Source organism: Cavia porcellus, unplaced genomic scaffold, assembly GCF_034190915.1.
Source record: "Cavia porcellus strain 051 isolate PalLab524CR breed Dunkin Hartley unplaced genomic scaffold, mCavPor4.1 scaffold_29, whole genome shotgun sequence".
Lineage (NCBI taxonomy): Eukaryota > Metazoa > Chordata > Mammalia > Rodentia > Caviidae > Cavia > Cavia porcellus.
In genome coordinates, this window is record NW_026947512.1 from 22,476,013 (window position 1) to 22,498,555 (window position 22,543).

The 22,543-nt window shown below is 45.8% G+C and overlaps 1 protein-coding gene across 5 annotated transcripts in view; it reads right to left on the reverse strand.

The window, feature by feature from the left end:
* Nav1 (neuron navigator 1) overlaps positions 1 to 22,543 on the reverse strand; it is a 252,435-nt gene that overhangs the window by 23,035 nt on the left and 206,857 nt on the right. For 2 of the 5 annotated variants that reach the window (XM_005005909.3, XM_063239989.1), the window contains 11 exons: positions 21,155 to 21,848; positions 19,955 to 20,398; positions 19,226 to 19,267; positions 18,386 to 18,534; positions 16,456 to 16,626; positions 15,330 to 15,382; positions 14,448 to 14,471; positions 14,261 to 14,338; positions 11,392 to 11,475; positions 11,018 to 11,129; positions 2,302 to 2,423 (listed from right to left, as the gene is read on the reverse strand). In XM_005005909.3, coding sequence (XP_005005966.1) covers positions 2,302 to 2,423; positions 11,018 to 11,129; positions 11,392 to 11,475; positions 14,261 to 14,338; positions 14,448 to 14,471; positions 15,330 to 15,382; positions 16,456 to 16,626; positions 18,386 to 18,534; positions 19,226 to 19,267; positions 19,955 to 20,398; positions 21,155 to 21,848 — 1,973 coding nt within the window. The remainder of the gene's footprint in view (positions 1 to 2,301; positions 2,424 to 11,017; positions 11,130 to 11,391; positions 11,476 to 14,260; positions 14,339 to 14,447; positions 14,472 to 15,329; positions 15,383 to 16,455; positions 16,627 to 18,385; positions 18,535 to 19,225; positions 19,268 to 19,954; positions 20,399 to 21,154; positions 21,849 to 22,543) is intronic. The other 3 variants (XM_063239987.1, XM_063239986.1, XM_063239988.1) reach the window with 3 other exon arrangements.

A 22,543-nucleotide genomic window follows, 5' to 3' on the forward strand; every position in this document is an offset into this window, starting at 1 on the left:
GAATACCTGGGCAGCTTAAGGCTGCTTCCAGAGCACTTAAGATCACTCAGCTCTCCAGGCTTAAAAGGACCATAAAGCTTCATTCTGTGTGGAGATGAAGAGCTAAGGCTGAAGACAGGGTTGGCTTGCTTGGTACTGCATAACTGAAGAAGACCTGGAACTGGGACTTGGACCTTCTAATTTTCAATCCAATGAAGCTTTCTCTACACCACTACCTCATGGAAAGGTTGTGTGTGTGTGTGTGTGTGTGTCCTTGTGTATGCAGAAAGAAATCTTGTGATCACAAGTTGTTTGGAGCATATGCTCTCTGAGGTCATTAAGAGTCTAAGTGAGAACCATACTCTATGTGTAGTGTTCAGCAGGCCAGAGAAGTTTGGTATTTGGTGGCTAATGGACCCATGATTAAATGTATTCAGGAAACCATAAACTAAGCAATACCAAACAGAATTCTTTACTGAGAGGCATCTCAGAACTTTTCCTATGCAGATGTGCACTGTAGAAACTGCAGTGTTTCTCAAATTTATTTGATGATGGTATCACTTTTTAAGGTACATCTCAGTGGGTTAGTGATTTGTGGAATCTACTGTGGGAAATGCTGAAGAATCAGGTTTAAATGACCAGTAGGTCCTCCCACCTGTGCTCTACCCATCCAGATAGGGCACTGGCTACACTGACCTTCTCCTAGTGCCACTGTTCTCTTCTGAGCAGTGTCCACGCAGAAAGCAACCCAACACACTCCTCACTGCCTATCACAGCTCAAACTCAGTGTATGTTTTTCTTTCTTTGTGATGTTTTCCTACTCCAAAATCAGTCTTTCACATCTGTAAACTGCTTTAGCAATTAAACCTGTTAAGTAAGCATCTTAGCACTACTGGAATGTCATTCATTTTGTATATACAAGGTTTTTTTTTTTTTTTTTTGTCTCTAGCAAACCTGTGAGCTCCTTAATAACTGAGGTAGTAGACTTGGTGTTTCTCATCCTTCACAATATCTAGTACAACATTAGGACAGGGTTAGAGTGAACCTTAAATGTCTTTCTGTAACGGAATTCTGGGTACACTTTGTTTGTCTTAGATTATTCTTTGGCAACTTCATGGATGTTTAGAGGGTATTACTCTAAAGTTAGGATGACTTTAGTGTGCTCAGGGCTGGGCCATATTCCTACCCTTGTCCTGCTTCACAGTTGTAACTTTAGAATGACCTCAACTGAACTGGCCTCTGGGAATTGTGCTCTGATAACCTTCACCCAGTGATTTGCCTCCATTTGGAATCCCTGAGATTAATGGAACAAAATTTAAAAGGCTCATTTTCTGGATAGGATAAGCTCAACTTGCCTGCTTTTTGTAATAGGTCAATTTTGCAACAAGGAAAGACAGTAGGAAACAGGTTTTGTTCCGACTTTCCCATTCAACCCACAACCAGACCCCTCCTCTGTCTCCTGTGGGCAGCTGTGGATGGGCCATGCAGTGGAGTTAGGAACACTCGAGTGGTTGTTACAGTTAGTGTTGTGGGTGGGCATTCTGTTTTTAGGAGGAAGGAGTTGCTCTGGAAATGGGGAAGGTATGGCAAAGGGGAAGAGAAAATAAAGGGAGAGGAACCAGCTCTCTTACCTCATAGACCTGGAAAAAAATAGGGATTTGAAGTCAGCATTTTGAAGGGAAAAAAAAAAAGGAGAAGAAGAAGCACTTAATCACTCGTTGCACACAGCTGGCTCCTATCTGCACTACACGAAAGCCTGTGGGGACCTGACTAGGGGACAGAGCAGCAAGATGTTTCCATCTGGGGACACACTCCCTTTCACAGGCCAACCATTCATGAATTTCACAAAGGTCATCCAAGGCCAGCTTAGGGTTACGAGGGAGCCATAAAAAACTGCTCATGGCCCAGCCAAAAACAACATGAAAGTCCTTTTGAAGCCCCACAAACACCTTTCCCCAACGGAGGTTACCTCCAGGAGCATCTAGAATGGACGGCTTTGTTTATAAAATCTTTTTTCCATAGTAAAAAGGGAGCAGGAAGTGGGGAAGTAAGGAACTGGTAAGTCATAACTTCCTGAGCATTTTCTCCATTTCTGTCTGTGGCCATACGCTGGACCACATCATACGGACAGTCCCACGAAAGCAGGGGTGTTTAAGGTTGAGGAAGAGCCTGTGACAAGTAGGGAACTGCCCTGCGCAGACAGAAAATAGGTTTAGGACTAGAAGGGACTGCTGCTTGGTTAATCCTGGCAGGATCAACCCTGTGCTGAGGTGAAGGTGTCCACATGGGTCTACGTGGTCCCGGCCCCAAACCTTTACCCACCCAACTCTTTTTCTTCTTTTTTTTGGCTTCAGCATCCTTGCTGCTGCCAATGCTGGAATGGCTGGTGATGCTGTTGAGGCTTGAGATGCTATCTGAGGAGTTCTGTCTCTTGATCCGGAGCTCTGGGACCAAGGAAAGGGAGTAAGAACATAGAAGTAGATTTAGAGACGTCGTGAGATTCAAGGCAACTCTAGCTATGGGAGAGAAGAGGGGAAGAGAATCAACAGACTCCTCGGTGTACAGTATTTGCTTTTTGAAACATCTATTCAGAAAACATTTACAGAATGCCAAACGCATCCTAACTCTGAAACAATGCTAATGGTAAACATTAAGAAATGAGCCCTATTCTCAAGAAACTCACAGGCTAGGGGAAACAGAAGTGTCACAAAGTAAGCTTGAATCGGTCTGAGGACTTACTCAGAGTGGGCCTTCTATACTTCCACGCAGACATCACCCTATCTTTTTTTTTTTTTTTTTGTCTTTTTTCTTTTTATCGGTACTGAGGATCGAACTCATGACTGCCTGCTTGCAAGGCAGGCGCTTATGCCGCTGAGCTAAATCCCCAGCCCCAACCCTATCATTTTTAATGATTTCTCCACCAATACTTGGCTGCCTGTGGTCCAGCGACAAGCATAAGTAGTCACGTGCCCTGCATTTAACCTAAATTGCCTTCAGTTCTCTCATCTGGTGGCTAGAAAATCTCGGCTGTCAGAGAAGGCTGTAATGACATAAAAATGCTCCACTCTTCTACAGCAGGGAAGGAAAGGATAGAGTAAGGAGAGGAGAGAAAGACCTTGGCTGGAACGCTGGCAAAATGTTTGAGGCTGGAGAAAGTGCATGCAAAGGCACTGTGCAGGGTTTTGGCTGTGCTGTGCGGGGCTTCGGGCAGGCAGCCAGGGCAGCTTCAGGAGCACAGAAAGAGGCGAGCATGGAGTTTGGGTTGGGTCAGGTCAGGTCAGGGGAGCCCCACATGCCTTCTAAAGAAAATACGCCCTTGTAACCTCTGCTTGGTCATGGGCAGCAGAGATTTTGTGACAAAAGCATAGCATTATTAGAGTTTTAAAACTCTATTTGAGAATCATAACAGATTATTGAAAAGCTGCAAAGATGCTTTTTAACCCAGTCTAACGTTAACATCTTGTGTAACTACAGTGCAATGTCACAAGACCTTTTTAAAAAACTGTTAATAATGACAAAAAAGAAGTAAGAAACTAGACCAGATATAGGAGACTAGTTAGATAAGTGACTGCTTGTAACTATTCTATAAACAAGAGCTATTAAGCAGAGAGGTAATATTTGTACTTGGCTATTTCTTACTCTGTCTATTCCAAAACCAGATTTTTTTTTTTAAAGGCAGGGTCTCACTATGCAGTTCAGCCTAGCCTTGAACTCACACTAAGTAGCCCAGACTGGCCTTGAATTTACAGCAATCCTCCTGCTTGAGCCTCTTGAGTGCTGGGATTACAGGTGTATACCACCATGCCTAGCTCCAAAAATAGATCTTTAAACTATAATTTTCCCTCAGTGTTACAAGGAAGACAGTGTCTTAGAATTCTACTTAAAATCTGTTGAAACTAACAGAGCTTTTAAAACAGAAAATTCTTTGTTTAATGATAGTCAAAGTACTTTGGTTATTTTGAAAGGGTGTGAAAAATTTTCAAGAGTATATGAACTGGGAGAAGAAGCCATGCCTCAAGGCCCCCGCTGCTATCAGGGAGAATCACTGCCCCATTCTTGTCCACCACTCTAGGAACCCTGGATCAGAGGAACATAGGTGCCTCGTCCAATGCACTACACGGAGGGACTGGCAGCCAATGCAGGAGCACCCAGGATGCAGCAATGGGCTGATGTGGAGGAACACAGGAAAATGTCAGGATGCAGGAGCAAAATTCAACCGCAGACCTCCCTGCCCCTATTATCTTGTTTTGAAGTCATGTATCACTTTCATTGTTTTGTTTTGATTGGCTTTATTTTGTTTGGTTTTATTCTCTTTAAAATAAAATTCTAAAAAAGAGACAATACAGGCTGGGGATATAGCACAGCAGTGTCTGCCTGGCAAGCACAAGGTCATGAGTTTGATCCCCAGCAGAAAGAGAGAGAGAGAGAGAGAGAGAGAGAGAGAGAGAGAGAGAGAGAGAGAAAGAGAGAGAGAGAGAAAGGCAGAGATGGTGGAATATGCCCATAATCCAGCACATGGGATGCTGAGGCAGGAGGATGGTTGGTTGAGATCAGCCTGGGCTACAAAGTGAGCTCAAGGCCAGCCTGAACTGCATAGCAAGACCCTGTCTCAAAACATCAAAAACAAAACAAAATAAAAAAACCTATTATTTAGTAAAAATTGACATATTTGCTTGTATCTAGAAAGATGCATAAGAACTCTTAGCAGTACTTACCTTTGGGAAGTGGGACTTGAGGAATGGTTCTGAGAAAGTGATTTTATATTTTACCACATATCTTTTTCTGTAGTTTACTTTTATTGTAAAGGATCAAAGAGTAAATATTTCAGGCTTTGTGGCCATAACATATGCCTCAGTCAGCTCTGCTATTAAAGCAGCCACATATAATATGTGTATAATGATCATGCTGTGTGTTATTAACATTTTATTTAAGAACTAGTGGTGAAACCAAGTGTGGTAGCACATGCTTATAATCCTGGCACTCTGGGAAGCTGAGGCAGGAGGATCACAAGTTAGAATTCAGCCTGAGCAACTTGGCAGTTTACTGTTGCAAAATAAATGAAGAGAGCAGGGAATATAGCTCAGCATAAAGGCCCTGGGTTCAAGCCCCAATAATACACACACACACACACACACACACACACACACACACACGCACACACACAAATCAGATTTGGCTAATGGACCATGGTTTGCCAACCCACAGTTTATAATTGCCCCAGAGTATTATTACTTTTATGATAAAAAATTAATTTAATTGAAATTAGTATATGAAAAACAAAATGAAGCATGGCTACATACAAGTACATGTATTTATCTATAATTTGGGAGGTTTTGATTAGCTATGAGCCTATCAATTAAATAAAAATACACAGCTGGGAGCAGTGATGTGCACCTGTAATCCCAGCGCTCTGGGAGCCTGAGATAGCAAGACTGCATGTGAGTCCAGCCTGGGCAACTTAGAATCTATCTCAAAATAAAGAATGAAAAAAAAAAAAAAAAAGAGAAAAAAACCCTTGGAATATAACTCAGTGCAAAGGCTTGAGTACAAGCCCCTGTACCACAAAAATAAATAAGCAACCTGTACAAAGGTATTTTTGAGAGCAAAAGATATATTATAGAATGGTTAATACTCAAAAAGTAAAAAGAAAAAAAAATCTGTGCATTCTGAATTTTGTGCCATGTAAATTTCTTACTTGTTTACAAATTAAATAAAGTTAGGCATCATGGCTTAATAAGCATTAGCTCTTTGAAAGCTCCTAGCCTTTTCCTGATCAAATTAAGCCTGGATCAATAAGAACTGAGGATAATATTAAAGCTCAAAGCAAAAAAAAAAAAAAAAAGCATTCATTTAGCAAGCATATATATCTGAAGAGCAAAATGTATTTGTAAAATTAAAAATAGCAGAACATTCCAGATCTGGGTCAGGGATACGGTTTAACGGCACAAGTGCCTGCCTGGCAAATGCAAGGTCCTGAGTGCAATTTCCCAGAAAAAAAAAAAAAAAAAAAAAAAGGAAAAGAAATATTCTAGATTGCTCACTTATGAGTGGTGTTTCAATAAATTATTTTCTCTGATCTTATTTATTTATAAAACATACTTCATAAGTTTTTATCTGGAACAAATGAATTACTATATGTCAGATGCTTAGAGAAAAGCCTAACATCAGGGCAATGTTCGATTACCGTAAGTGGTACTATTGTGGGCGGATAGCACATACAAGAGAGGGATGTGAGGTAAGGCTAAAGGTTTGGCTGGTCCAGGAGGAGAACAAGTACATGTTAAAGGGCTTGAAATGCATTCTTTCCCTGTTCAGCTTGCTTTCCTGAAATGTTTCAAACACACAGAAAAACATAAAGGATAGTATAGTGAACACCCCTGTGTCCTCTACCTAACTGAAAATTTAAATGACATTAAACCACTGAGCGAACACTCCAGGATGCATGTTTTGCGAAGGACACCACCTCACAATATCTCTATCTTTCTGCCTCTCTCTCTCTCTCTCTCTCACACACACACACAACAACAACAACAACAACAACAACCACCACAACAACAATATCCTTTTGCCTAATATCTAGTTCAAACTGGAATTGGAACACGTTCTGATCTTAACTGATAAAAGTGAATTGCTTTGGAGGTAGTGTAAAAGAAACCCTGGAGCAAGACAAGATAAATTAGGGAATGGCTGTACTAATCCAGAAGCAAGGAGGAATGTAATTGAGGTGCATATGGGAACGAGCACTAATTTACTGCACAGGATGGAACAGTAAGGAGTCAAGGATAACTCCTATTTGTGGTCTAGGTGGCCAAGCAGATAATTCCTGAGATGAGCAAGGCTGTAGTCTCAGCTGATGGTTGGCTTGTGTATTTGTAAAGGGGGTAGACAGGGTGGCTTTTAACTTTTGCGGGGGGGGGGGGTTTACTAGGGATCAAACTCTTGACTTCGCACTTGCCAGACATGCGCTTGTGCCGCTGAGCTAAACCCCAGCCCATGGCTTTTAATTTTGGAAATACTAAATTAAGAGATACCTCTGAGGTCAATGAGGTGGAAATGTCTACAACTGTAAAGAGGAACTTAGGACAGAAATACAGAGCCGGATAGAAATACAGATTAGGCAGAAGTTGGAAAACTATGAGCTAAATGAGCCTAGTAAGTTAGTAGGATACAAGATTAATAAGCAGACAAAAATCAACTGCATTTTATTTTCTCTGTGGCACTGGGAATTGAACCTAAATAGGATCTGCACACACTAGGCAAGGGCCCACTACCGAGCTGCATCCTGAGCCCTTTGTATTTTTTGAGAAAAGGTCTCAATGAATTGACAGACTGGACTCAGATATGACATTTTCTTGCCTTAGCCTGCCAGTGGCTGGAATTATGAGGGTATGTCACCATCCTTGGTTTGTATTTCTATATAACTTAAAAGAGAAATAACTTAATAACTTAAAAGAGAAATTGAGAAAACAATTCTACTTATACTAGCATAAAAATAAGTTTAGTAAAAACAATGAAACTTTTATCATCAAAGTTGCAAAATATCACCAAGACAAATAGAAAAATATCTAAATAAATGAAAAGGCACACCATGTTCATGGATTTTTAAGATCTGATATTGTTAAGATATTGTTAAAATTGAGACACAGAATCAACATAATCTACCAAAAATCTCAGCTGACTTTTTAAAAATAGAGATGACAAAGTAACCCTAAAATTCACATGGAAATGGATAGGGTATGAAGTAGCCAAAGGCCCTAGAACTCAGACATCTCAATTTAATTTTGTAATTTTTTTTCTTTTTTTTTTTTTTTGAGACAGGGTCTCTCTATGCAGTTCAGGCTGGCCTTGAGCTCACTTTGTAGCCCAGGCTGGTCTTGAACTCACAATGATCCTCCTGCCTCAGCCTTCCGAGTGCTGGATTACACGTGTGAGCCACCACACCCGGCTCCAACATCTGGATTTTAAAATGTACTACACAATTATAATAATTGAGATAATGTGGTGCTGATTAAGCCTAGACCTACAGATGATGGGAATAGAGCGCATCTGAAATAAACCCACACAGTATTGGCCAGCTCATTTCCTAAAGGATGCCAAGACAATTCAATGGGGAAAAGTGGTCTTTTCAACAAATAGTGTCTGGGCAACTGGATATCCAGTTGTAAAAGGAATTAGATAGATCATATCTGCATAATGAGACCTTGTTTCAAAAAAAAATAAAGGCAAGCAAACAAAAAAAAAACCCTCAGATATTTTATTTCATCAAAACAGAAAATTATTGTTTTTCAAAGGACACCCTTAAGGTGTGAAAATACAACACACAGAATGAGAGAGGATATTTGCAAATAATTTATCTGATAAGAGTCCACTACCCCATATAAAAAAATTCTTAGCTGAACAATAAAAAAACAACCTGATTTTAAGACTAGTGAATGAGCTGAATACACATTGCTCATGACAGTACCACAAATATCAAATAAACACATGTAGCAATCTTCTACATCATTAGCCAACAGGAAAACTAAAGTCAAAAGCACAATCACATTCACACCCACCAGGATGTCTATAACAAAAAAGAAGGCAATGAAAAATTGGTAAGGATGTGAAGAAATTGGAATCCTCACACATTGTTAGCAGGAATAAAAATGCTGTAATTACTTTAGCAAATAGCCTGACAGTACCTCAAAAAGTCAAACACAAAGTTACCATGTGGTCCCGATACTCTACTTGTAAATATATATCCCGGGGAACTGAGGGTATATGGTTACACAAAAGCTAATTTGTGAATATTCATTATAGTATTGCTCATAACAGACAAAAATGAAAACAATTCAATGTCAATCAGTTGATGAACTGATAAACAAAATGTAGTAGCATCTTTCCCTGGAGACAAAAGGTAGCCAGAAAATAAGCCAGCCTTGAAAATTAGAGATCACAAATGCCTGCCCAATCAGCCTGTCCTTGACTCATCAGCCATCATGATTCTCTTGCTTGATGGCTACTCTGTAAGGCAGGTGAGACCCACGTAGGCTGACTGGGGCTGCTATTTTTTGATCTCTAGTTTTCAAGGCTGATTATTTTCCAGCTAGGTCTTGTTTTCCAGGAAACACTATATCTACACAGTGGAATATTAGTCAGAAATGTACTAACACACTGATGTACTGACACACTGATACCACATGGCTGAATCTTGGAAACATTCTACTGGGTGAAAGCAGCCAACCACAAAAGACCATACATCATAGGATTCCTTTTATATTAAATGTCCAAAATAGGCAAATCCAAAAACAGAAAATAGATTAGTGGTATCCAGGAAATGAGAGGAGGGGAAATTAGTGAGTGCTACTCACAGGATTGGGGTGCCTTTTTAAGGGAAATGCCCTGGAATTAGCTGGTGGCCATGGCTGTATAACCTTTTTTGGTGGTGGTTGTTAGATACTCGGGATGGAACTCAGGACCTCACCCATGTTAGGCAAGAGCTCTACCACACAGCCTTGCACAGCCTTTAAATATGCTAAAAACAATCAGTGATGTGCTTCACAAGGGTGAATGTTATGATTTGTGAATCATATCTCAATTTAAAACAAAAAAAGATAGAGGGTTATGGAAATTATGGACCAAGGTAGGAAGATCAGGCCAGCATGGGCTACCTGGTTAGACGTAGTCTTAAAAAAAAAAAGAAGTATAGGCTAGATATGACACCAGTACTTGAGGAGGTTCCATGAAGGAATCAGAGTAGAAGGAGGAGACTGAGATGGGGACATGACTCAGAAGCTAGAGGGGTTCAATGAAGAAAGAAGATGTCGATGGCCAAATCTTGGAAATTCGAGGGGTCAGTAGTGTGTGTGTGAGCGTTTTTCTCTCTTTTTTTAGCACTCATTGTCTGGCTTTCAGCACTCAGAGGCTGAGGTAGGATGATCACTGTGAGTTCTAGCCTAGCCTGAACTACATAGTGAGACCCTGTCTCAAAAGACAAAACAAAAGCAAACACAAACACAAAGGCAGACTAAAAGGCCAGAGTGAAAGAAAGGAGAGTATGTGCGTAGGGGTGTGTCACGGTTGGAGTGCTCAAAGCATTAGGTAAGGGACTGTTTGTGGCCAGATGGAATAGCTCTTTCCAACAAGATGACAGAAAATAAATAATGATTAGATAATATAATCGATGGAGGGAGGAACAGTCAATGGAGGAACAGTCAATGGAGTTCTGACTTGAAAATGTTCATTTCCTTCTCTCTCTCTCTCTCTCTCTCTCTCTCTCTCTCTCTCTCTTTCTCTCTCTCTCTCTCTGGTACTGGGAATTAAATCTGGAGCCTTCACACTGAGCTACATCCCCAGCCCTTTCTTGCTTTTCTTTTTCTTTTTCTCCAGTGCATGTTTGCAGTACATAATGACTACAGTCATTGTGGGGAGTTGGTATGTGTACACATCTTAATTCTTTTTACTTCTCCCTCCCACCATCTCTTGGTTTCTTTCCCACTTGCGAAACAGATCTTTTTAATTTTTATTCTGAGACAAGCTGCCCCAGAGGTCTGACTGGAGGTGGAGTTGCCAAGTTTTAAGGCTTCTGATTACCAGCCATCTGTACTCAAGCCTGACGAGTTACCGAATCCCAGGCCCAGGCGACCTATGTGAGCTTTGGCCATCCACCTCCTCCAAAGAGTACATTGCATCACCCTCGACCACTGAAGTGAGGATGGAATAAAATTATAAGTACCAGTGTAGACAACCTATTTGGGTAAAAATGTAAAGTGCTATTTTAATGATTGTCCTTGACAGCTCTTTGGTTCTGACCTAAAGACAAGGAGACAACCTGTGAGGATGACAGATCTCCTCCATGTGCCCTCAGGCTGGGGATGGTGGGGCCATGCCTCTGGCACAAATCACTGACCTGTCCAGGCATCCCTAGAGGGCATCTAAGGGTCCTCAGCTTCCAGAAACTTCCACAGCCAGTACATTGTAGGCCCGGATGGAAAGCTGCAGTGATCTTTCCTCCTCATTCTTTCCCCATTTTGCAGCAACCTGCTGCTGGCTGTCCTACCTTTAGGGGTGGTGTCTGAGGCATTCAGGGCTCCCTGAATGACTGCTTGAGCCTCAGAGTTCTTTTTCTTCAGAAAATCTATGGTTTCCCGCAAATCCAGCAGCTCAGTGTCCTAAGAGTGAAATGAAAGCAGTGTCATTTGTCATTTGGCATAAGCACCAGCACCTACAATGTGCCAGGCCACTGGCTAAGTCCTGTAATTTTCCCAAACTTAATAGACAAAGACAGGGAATTGGGGCAGGGAGGATGGTGACACTGGGCTGAGGGGACACGTAAGAATCCAGATGACACCAGGGTGGGAGGAACTGGCACTGGTGAGCAAGAGGAGGAGGGCAGTGCTGGCTGGGCCCAGAACCCCCTTTTTTAGCTCTCACCTTCTCCTCCGCGGTCTCTGCCAGGTGCCGTAAGCGAGATGTCATGTTCACCAGGCTCTGCTCAAAAGCAGCCACTAGGTTAGCCTAGAACAAACACAGAAGGATCTTAAACTGTGCCGGGCTGGGGGAAAGAAGTCGCTTTAACAGAGCTGACCAAGGCCACTACATCTTGTGATGATTTTAAAATACCGAATCGAGGTAGAATCAACATCTTCTGGCAGAAATCAGGTTTTTAAATAATGAAGAAAGCAGGCTTTAGGAGGCTCCTGGAGATGGGCTCCAGTACCTATCATCTACCAGAGGTGGGACAGTCCCTCTGCTTTATGTGATATGTGCATAGCAGGCTTGTGACATGGGAGGATCACATCCCCTGGGGTCTGTCCCATTACTTTGGTTTAACTCCTCTACCGTGTAGGGATTAGCCCCAGATAAACTCCTAGGAGAATCTGTCTGGTACATCTCCTCCACCTCTGCACTCACCCAAGGTGGTCTGCATTCTGAACTCATCTTTTGCTTTGGAGCTGTCCTTGCTTTAATCCCCCCTATTCCACCCCATTTCGTAGGGCTTGAGCGGAAGTGACTAGAAACCTCAGGGCCATTTCCCAGTTTGGCCACTAGGTGTCAGGACTGCTTTGTGAGGGGTGCAGGATAGAGGCAGGCTGGGCAGCAGGGGCTGAAGGGTGATTTAAAGCCATGTTGAGTAGGTTTGAACTCTTGCTGGCCAACTGGCAGGAGGATGTATAGAGAGGGTGGGGAGAATAAGGCATGGAACCAGAAAGGGGAACACTCAAGGGTGGAGAAATAGCCATTTGAGAACAAGCTGGTAACCCTAGCAAGAACTCATGGATCCGTGCTGGGAGGCCCTTCATGTGGAACTCGCTGCTTCCTATTGGCTTGCAAGTATCCCTCCTTGGTGGGTTGACTCTAGTTGTCACCCAGTGCCCCTGAAATAGGAAACAGTCTACTTTCATTGGACCACACCTAAAGTCAGTCCCTTTCCTCCCATCTGAGCCTTTCCTTCCACTTTCACTGTAAATCTGTCAAGGCCTCTGTCCCTTAGCAGAATGTCCCAACACAAGCAGCTTTCTTTCACTTCTGTCTTCCTCATCTCAGGTCTTCTCTACATCCTGGTGTGACTGGAGACAGGCAGCTGGTAGTCTCTGAAATTCTATGAGTCCCAAGAACTCCTGGCCTCTTGTGTGCTTTTCTGTGCTGGCTTCTCTTCATCTTGAGGCCTAGGGTTTTCTACTCTTCTCTCACATTTCTATCTCCTACTCTGATCCCTCCTTTAATCCCAACCGCAGCCTAGGCTGCCGTTGGGCCCAGGGTGGAGGGGTCACACTGAGAGAGCAGCCTGGGCCCATCCTGATACGGGTTGTACCCTCAGCCTCAGTAGTTTGGAAGTGCCATGTAATATGACAAAAGTCTGGCTCAGCACCAGGGGACACTAGAGAGCTCTGAGACCTTCCTGGGGTTCTGGCATCACATCTCCTGCTTGAGGGCAGGGCTCTGACCCTCAGCTAAAATCTGCTTCTAGACTCAGAATGCACTGTGTCTGGGTATTTAGTTTGTTCTCTTTTAGCCGAATGGAACTTCCTGTTCTAAGAAAAATCGCCCTCTAAATTCATTTTCTTGGCCCTCGCCTAGTCTTGACAGCACGATGGCTGACAGACTGCAGTGTAAATGAATCAGACATAATAATGTTCTCTGCCTCCCTGGCGCCTCTCCCCCAGCATCTCCCAGACATGAATTTCCTGGGGTGTGCACGATGTGACCCAGGCCAGTGGGCTGGGTGAGTGTGGCACGGGGGAGAGAAAAGATGGGTCTGTTCAGGTTGGAACTGCAATGGGTCCCCAAGAGTGGGGACAAGTGCTTGCCATGAACATTAAACAAGCCAGTAAGTATACAATTTATGAGCTGAGGGTCGAGGGAAAAAAGAAATCAATGTGGTGAGGACCTGCTGCTGAAATAGATTGGGAAGATGCATAGTTTTGGTGGAGATTCTACCTGATTCCAAGGAATAGACCCCTGAGCCTGACAGCTGGTTTCCCCAGAGAGGAAAAGAAGAGAAAAAAACCCAGAAACTACTGCGGAAATTGGAGACATGGTTACTTTTTGTGCAAACACTTGGAAAGCTCCTACAGATCCGGCTCAGCTGTTGTTTATAGCTTTGGGAAAAATGCCTCTTATGTTCTCTGCCTGTAACTTGACCTCAGGGGAGAAACTACCACAACCTGGTTAGATGAAGTGGCTTCTTTTCTCCCCATCTCACAGAATAGAAAAACTAAGGCCTAAGGAAAGATTCTGAATGGACATAATGAGGGCAAGCTGAGGGCAAATACAAAAAACACTGCATCCCAACCTAAAGCTCAGGGCATCAGGTGGGTGGCTGTAAAGGAAAGATCAAGCCAGAATGGGAGTTAGGCTTGGAAGTGATCACCAGGCAGGATCCTGGCTACTTCTGTGCTTCCCAGGTACGAGGTGTCAACAAAGACACAGACATGCCCTGAGACAATGAGAAAGGACCCTGAGGGCTGTATAATTAAATCCATACTTATTTCTGTTCACAGTTGATGGCAAGGCCTTTTTGGTTTCCCTGCAGATCCCCTGGGAAACCTCTTCTCTGTCTAGGAAAAGTCAAAGACCACTAGACACCAACCTATCAAACCTGTCAATTAGGGCGGCGGCAAAATGGCCCACTGTGAAAATGGTGGTGACTCTGCTGTAGCGGAGCTGTGGAAACCCACTCCCTTAGCATCTAAGGCCAGGGCATAATCTTCCTTTTTGTCTGACTCTTTTTCCTTGGCAGAATTTATCATAATGATGGTGACAATAAGTGGCCTGGTCTTTTCGTGCTTCAGGTACTCACATTGGCAGAAAGCTGCGAGGTCAGGGTGGCCACTTTTTCCTGGGATGATTCCAGTTCCCTACGAAGCTTCCGGATTTGCTGCAAAAGGAAGAGAAAGGCAAAACTACTAACGGCCCAGGAAGTAGATTTGGAAGGAAGACCAGGTGTAGTGGTGTTAACAAGCAGAGGGAAAGGCTTTGGACCCTACCTCAGATTGCATCCTCTCCTCAGCCTGAAGCAGGCAGCACAGGAGAAAGAGGGAGAGAGAGAAAGGAGGTGTTACTACAGAAAGAGAGAAGCCAGGCCCCAGTGGCAGGGCAGACTTGAAGAAGCTCGATTCAAAGGTGCAGAGATAGTGAAGCTTACTTCCTGACCCCGCTCCTTACCAGCCTCAGACCTAAACTAGGTTTTTAATAAAAGATTTCTCAGCTGGGATTGGTGGTACATGCCTGTAGTCCTAGCACTTAGGGAGGCTGAGGCAGGAGAATCACAAGTTCAAGCCCAGCCTGGGCAACTCAGCAAATTAGCAAGAGTGTTTCCAAAAAAAAAAAAAAAGTAAATTTTAAAAATAATTTCTCTACTTTCTTTTCAGCCAACTTTGTTGCTGTTGAGAAGGCTAGGAAATGAAACTTTGGTTGATTTGAAAACTAACCCTTACTGACAGCACCCTGAGGGAGTAAAAAAATGGTAAGAATCAAATACCCGAAAGCCAAATGCTGTGCACAGTGGCTCACAATACACGCCAGCTCAACTCTCACAGTGAAGACTCTAGTTTCTAGAGTATTAGGACATTGCTGTAAAAGCTTCCTACTTACCGTGGCACAGAGAGGGCTCTATAACAAGGGAACTCTCATTTTTCAAAGGAAGGGAAATTGGTGGTGAGACCAGAAAGAACGCTGAGGACCAGAGGCACCCAAACAAGTGCTCCAAGTTCTAGGGACCCTCCCCTCCCCACCACTGATCCATCGGGGTAACAAAGAGACAGGAGCCCCACTCCTACCCAGTTACCCAACCAAAGGAGGCTCCAGAGAACATGGGATGGTGGGGAACAGAAGGGGAGGGGGTGGGAGAGGGAAGGCAATGCTCTTACTGAGGAGTACGTGGAGGAGGCACTGGAGGCCAGGGACAGCACGGAGCCATGAACTGAAAGGGAAAGAGAACATGAAGGGTTAGCAGGGGCTCCAGGGACAAGGGTTCCTGGAAGAACCCGAAAGCAGGAGTTTGGTTTCTGATTCTGGAAGGCATCTGGAGCAGACAGAAAAAGCAGAACAAAGAACCCAGCTGATATCGCAGTAGCCCAAAGCAGGCAGGTTTTGGGGGGCTGCAGTGCCAAGTAGAGGCAGTTTCCTCTCTCATCTACATTCTCTGGCAGCCTGGGCATGGCAGTCCCCTGCTCAGCCTGCTCCAAGGAGCACAAGGCTTCAGCAAGAGGGAGAGGAGGTTTCATGGGCAGTCACCATCTCATCTTCCCAGTCAGCAAAGTACTTAAAGCTGCAGGAGCGGGTATTTCTTGTCAGAGATACTCCGAGCAGATACTGCAAATCTACCTGTGCCTCCTTTTGGGAAACTTGTCTGGGGGTCCCTCAGATGAAAAACTGTGTAAGTGGGGAGTGCTCTTTCTGATTACTCCACAGAACCCAGCGCCAGAACTAAAGTACACCTTGGAGAAACGTCTTCCAAAAGGAGAATCCCCAAAATGACAATGGGAGGCCCGACAGCTCACGAGGCCTGGTCTCCCACCCAGTCGCCATTGCTGCCACTCAGACAACCGTTCCTGAAGCTAATCTTTGGAACATTCTAGAAAGAAGAATGAGACACTTAATGCTTTGTGAGGATTTAAGAGCTGCCATTATGTCCCTAACTTTTCTAAAATGGAGCAACCGTGAGAAGGAAAGACTGCTGCTAGAAGGAGGAGGACAGAAGCTCTGGTTTCCGGAGCACCCTGAGGGGCACCATTTTCCACTCTGGAGTCCCTCCCCCAGCCCAATGAGATGCTTCATCCCAAGGTCCCAGTGCTAGATGGCACCACCCAAGGTTTCTGGGCCCCCAGACCCTTCAAAGGTATGGGAAGAAAGAACAGAAATGGCCCAAGTCAATGTCCTGTGAATCATGTATGTGTGTGTGGTGGCGGCAGTGGTGGCAGTGGAGGTGGTGGTGGGTGAGGGGGGCCCAGCAGAGCTGGGATGAGCGTGAACCGCGCTGGCATGAAGTCTCACCATCGTCCGTGGGGTCTCGGAAGGATCCTGACCGAATCATTCCCTTGGGTCTCTCGGCCAGGGACAGGGTGCTCCCCATTTGGGAGCCGCTGTACAGCTCGAAGGCCGCCTCGTGGGTGGGGATGCTGTTGGAGCGAGTGATTCTTGGCGTGGTGGCCGCAGTGGGACTCACTGGAAGGACAGAGGGAAGGGGGACAGGAGAAGGAGAGGGAGGCGGGAGAAGAGGCAGGGTTATCAGCTCTCTGGTCCCTTGAGGGACGGAGCACCAGGAACATGAGAGGCAATGAGGAGAGGGCAGAGAGGAAGGGGCGGGTGGGCCAGTGGAAGTGTGCAAGCAGCTGGTGGTTAGGAGTGGGTTCCCTCCAGGGGCGGTCAAGCCCTAATGGCAAAGGACCTTGCTGTCTGGAATAAGAACCTTCCTTCAACCCTGCCTGACTTGGAGTTGGTGCTTTTGAAGGTGAGGCTGGGGGCCTGGCAGCATTCCCGAAACCTTCACATCCCATCCCTGGGATGTGCTGATGAAAATGGATGTAGTGGTTCTCTAGAACACAGCTGGCAAACTGGGCAGACTGAGTGCTCCAACCAAGATCACACCAAGATCAAACGATGACAAGGAACCAGCTAGAGAAAGGGGCCAGGCTGTGGGACCCAAGGGACTCAGCATGATGTTAGGGGGTGACAGCCTCCCCCACAGTGGTGCTAATCTAGGCTACTGTAGGCCAGCGCTAAAATATCAAGAAGCTTTCTCTGTCCAGCCTTCCCCCTGGTTTAAAGGTCAGACAGAAAGTGGGCAGACATGTCATGTAAGACTGTGGGATCTGCTGGAAGCTGAGGTCTGCTGAATCCTTTTGGCCTGCAGAACCTGCCTCTTTCTCCCTTGCTGGGAGTACAGCCTTTTAGGGTCACCCCCTAGTGGAGCTCCCAAGTCTAAGTTTTTGTCTCCACAGAGGCAGGCAGATGTCCACTCTATCCATAAAGGCCTGTGCAGAAGGCCTGACACCTCTCTTGTGGCTCCTTTGAGTCCCTTGTTCTGCAGCGTAAGTGCCTTTCCTCTTGTCGGGTCCTCAATGCAGATGGAAAACTAGCCGGCCTGATCCTCCAGAAAAAAGCCCTTCCCGGGCCAGATGATCCTCCTGAGCAGCACTGACCCTGACTCCTAGTCTTTCCTCAGATTCCCCAGTCACTGCATAGGCATTTTCCTCATTTTAGATTAACTACTTTCTTTTACTTGGCAAAAAGAGATGGGTTTAGAGAGAAGCAGGAAGCAAACGACCGATGCCAGGCACTGCCCCAAAGGGGTTTCCCTAGGGCCGAGCCTGGCACAGCACTTTCCAGAGCCAGGCTGTCTGCTTCTGTGCCAAGGCCAAGCCCAGCCCCGAGGTTCTGTCCCCTCCCTGTCTCTGCGTCACCTAACCACTTCCATCTATCTCAGCTTTTCTTCTCTCCGGCTTTGGAAAGGGTGTAGCCAGAACAGGTCTTAGTCAGCTCTGCCTGCAGGGCTAGGATGGTTCCAGCCCAGCCAGAGCAGTTGAGGAACTGGAGTTGTCTGGGTCTGGAAGCTGGTCCCATTCTGCTCAGTAACCCTTTCCCACTCCTTCCCCACAGCCCCGCATGGGAGTGCTGCCCGCTCAGCCACTGGCAGCTCGGGCACTAGTTTGATCTACAAGCTTCATGGCTCTTCCGTGGCATCATCTGGAGTCTCTGATACTCTAGAACCCTATGACTTGTACGTGGAGGAAACTTTTCAGTTTAGGATCTTAGAACACCTTGCTTTTAATCTTACTTTGGGTGGACAAACTGAGCCACCATGAAGCAACCAGCTAGCATGAGTCACATACACAATGGAATCCCATGGTCAGCTGCCTTGCCTCACGCTGCAGGGTGACCCTTGCTTCATCTCATGCCACAGCAGGCAACCAGCAACACTGACCTATGTTGGTAAGCTGGCCCTTTGCACTCAGGGACACGGAGAGGGCAGGGGGGGAAGGCAACTCTGCCTGGTCGTCAGATTCGGGCAGCCCGCCGATGGTGTGGGAGTGCCGTCTCTCCTTGGTCTCCTCCTGGGACTGGAGCTGATACCTGTAGGAGGCAGCAGAACTCAGCCTGGGCCACTACAGAGAGACACCAGAGGTTTGGTTGGTGTGGGAATCCCAGTTAGGCTAGGCCAGGACAAAGCCGGGCAAGGAAAAGGGGGAGCAGGGGCTGCCTCCTCTGCAGTGTCTTAGGATGGTGCTGAAGGCCTAGCAGACACTAGGACTAGCAGTTCCCGCGGCGGTGGAAATACTGGAGGAGGCATGAAAACTTTTCTCCTGGTGCTTAGGGCAGAGCAACATGGTTTCAGGCATGGGCCTTTGGGTCGTAGGAGTCTCCACCCAAATGAACAACTCAGAGTTGCACTAACAGTGCAAGACCAGGTGCAGCCTGCCCCTAGCTTTGCTGAGGAGGTCCAGCCACACTCTGAGGGAGGAAACTCCAGAGAGGAGATGCGGCCTGGATTAGGACAGCCCAGGTGGGTACTGGGAAGCACATGATTCCCTCATACAAACTCGTTTGTTCCCTGGCACCGAAGCCCACTGGCTGTAAAAGCTGGCTCACATGATGGCAGGCTCAGGCAGGGCACTCACTGGTGGCATTTGCACAGAACCATATACAAATGAGCATATGGTACTCATACTGAGTTTTTGCGTGAGGCCTGGGACAAATCAAGTTAGGATTTTTTTATATGGACCAGGGGCCCCAGTGTTGGGAAGACAACATATTTAAGGGTTACCTGAGCCCTTTCTTGGGAAGGGTGTTTCGATCTCGCTGATTGCTGTGAAGATGAATAAAGAAAAGCTTGTAAGTCCAGCTTAGAAACCAACGTTTAGGACTATGGCCCTGAAGGACACACACTCTGGATACAGAACACTAAACTGTGAGACTCTATCTCCATAAACAAACTAAGAAGACAATCACAGCCAAGTTCTCACTTACAACTTCAGAACTTTATCTGCTTGGGAATTAAGGTATAGTTGGCTATTTATTTATTGTCTTTTTGGGACTGGGTTTCACTATACAGTTCAAACTGGCCTGAACTCCCTTTGTAGCCTAGACTGATCTCAAACTCACAGTGATCCTCCTACCTTAGCCTCCTAAGTGCTGGGATTACACCTGTGTGCCACCCCACCCAGCTAGTTGGCTATTCAAAGATGGTATTATGATAGGTGAAAAGCAGGATGTGATATAACAAATGATTTTGGACAAGAAAGCAAAAGAGCTTTGGGTGAGAGATAAAACTAATTATGAGATCTTAGATAAGTTATTCAACTTTTTGTGCAGCTGGTTTTATATCATGGAAAGAAAACAACCTATATCATGACATTATTCTGAAGCAAATGAAATTATAGCATGTGAAAAACTTTTGCAAATCACAGTCACATATAGGGTGGTATTGCTAATGACCAAACAAGCTCAAGGCAGGGACATCAGTTTAGACCCAGCCCTGTGTCCATCCACCTACCTGTCCAGCTGTCCAGCCCGGGGGCTTCCAGTCCAGGTCAGTTCTTCCGTTTCCTCCTCTGAGGGTGCAGCAGGAGCAGCATGTGGGGTGGGGATGGGAGAACTGCTGGGGAAGGTACTGGGCAGGCTCATGGGCATCTGGAGGGACTCCATGCTTCTGTGCAGGCCTGAGAGTTTGGGGTACATGCGGGTTTCCTTGGGAACACTGAAACCGCTCATTAGCTCCAGGCCCTGGGAGAAGCTGGCTGAGTTAATATTGAGGATGGGTGCCGGACTGGGGGTGAAGCAAGTAGGGAGAGGGCCTGCAGTGGCTGAGCTTGAAGCATGCAGATCTGGGACCTTTGCAGTGTGGGCGTCGCTGGACGATGGTAGATCCAGACTGTTGGAGTTGACTTTGTCTAGATTGGCTAGTGAGGGTGGCTTGACAAAGCTCTTAGCTGTGGCCCTGAAGAAAGTAAAGATAAAGTAACACATTTAGGATAACAGAATGATAGAGCAAGAGGCAGTCTTCCTCTAGCTTCCTTTCTGGAAAGTATAGAGATTATCCCGGAAGTACAGGCTCATCCTAATGCTGCTGAAAAATTAACTGGAAAGAAAGCAGCTACCCAATACCTTCAGCTTAAAAGGAGACAATATATGCGTGTACGAAACACAGGTCAATTTATATACAAATGAGTATTTGTGTGGAAAGAAATACAATAAAACCACTTACACAAGAATTAGAGACAGGTTAAGTGTGGATCAGGGAATAGCATAAGCAAAGCAACTTCAGAATACAGTTTTTCTGTTTCTTTTCCTTTTCTCCCTTGCAGGACTAAGGACTGAATCCAAGGCTTTGTACCTGTTAGACAAGCACTGTATCACCAAACTACATCCTACCTAATCAGCCCTTTCATTTTTTATTTTGAGGCAGGGTATTGTTAGATTGCCAAGGCTGGCCTTGAACTTTCAGTCCCCTTGCCTCAGCCTCCTGAGTAATGGAATTACAGGTATATGCTACTGAGTGTGTGCTACTGAGCCTGACTTGAATACAGTTTGCAAAGATATTTGGCATGTAGGGGAGGGGAGGGGACGGGAAAGACCACGCAAAGACCTATAGGAAAAGTGGATAGGCCATGCTACATCTAGTCTAAGGAGGGTAAGGATATGCGAAAGAATAGCAGAACAAGCAGGCAGAGAGGTAAGTGCCCATTTTGGGTACCTGAGAGGGGTTGGTGGCAGCTCTGCAAGCTTGGTGGCTGGGGGGTGGCTTGCTTGGTTCTTGGGAGTATTCTCTGGGGAGCCAATGCTCTTCAAGGAGATGGTGTCTGAGTCCAAGGCCACTGCCTTGGCTTTGGCCTTTTCCTTTTCCCGATCCGTCTGATTGACGGGAGCCGGCACGCTCCGCCCACTGGCAACCTTGGAGGGCTCCTTCAGTCTGGAGGGGGTCAGGCCTGCTTGCTTGGTGCTGAGCAGACTGGGGTCAATGCTGCTGCTCACAGGGCGGGCTGTGCCCCGCCCACCGGTCACGCTCATAGAACTGGATTTGGCTGGCCGGGGTAGGCTGCGGTACTGGATGTTGGACCGGGCTCCAGGAGCCAGGAATCCGGGCTCTGCGCTATTGGACACATCTAAACTAGTCTTGCGTCCATTGACGGGTTTGACTGGGATGCCTGAGGACTTCTGGATCTTGCTGAGAGTGGCTGAACTACCAGTCTGCATGACGGTGGCTGTGCCTGTGGCAGGAGGAGGCTTCTTGTAGCCAAAAGATCCCGAAGTGGAGGGGCGAGCAATGCCCGAGGGGGGCTTCTTAGCATCACTCAGACGGTCCCGGCCAGCATCGGAGGAGGAGCGCTGCAGCCCAGTGTTCTTCACCGCAAGCTTGCCCTTGTCTGTGGCTTTGCTTTCAGGTTTACCTGTGAGGGCAGAAAATGAGGTAAGGGCAGCTGACACTTTTTTGGTATCTTTGGGGGGTAGTACTGGGGATTGAATCCGGGGTTCTTTGTACTAAGAGATACATTTAGCACTTTTTAGGTATTTTTTTTAGATTTTTGAGACATGGCCTCACTAAGTTACCAGGCTGGGTTTGAACTTGCAATCCTCCTGCTGCCTCAGTCTCTGAGAGTGCTGGGATTATAGGCATGTACCACCATACCTGGCTTGACCAGTATCTAAAAAACGCCTTTTTCTTTCTGTGGAAGAAGGCGACACTGTCGATGTATTGTAGAATTCCAGAGGCCTAAACATGGTAAGTAGGTATTGAATAAATTGGCGACATTTCTTGTCAGGATTCTGGGTGGGAGAAGTAGGGAGGCGAGGCCCTTGCTTGTTTTGATTTTTGCTGTTTTCTGCTCCCAGCATAGGATGATTTATATCGGTTAAGATGGTACAGCCAACCACAAAGATGATCAAGAAGGGTTCATCCAATAACTGGTCCAGGCAGGGAAAAAAAATACAGTGAGGCCATGTCTACTGAAATTAGAGCTTGGAGGGAAATGAGGAAGGTTAAAGACCCACGGGGCCTCTACTTGATTTATTCTTTCCCTAGGCCCTCCTAGGGATGGCAGGCAAGCATCTTGTAAAAAGGACACAGACTGCATGTCGTGGGAGA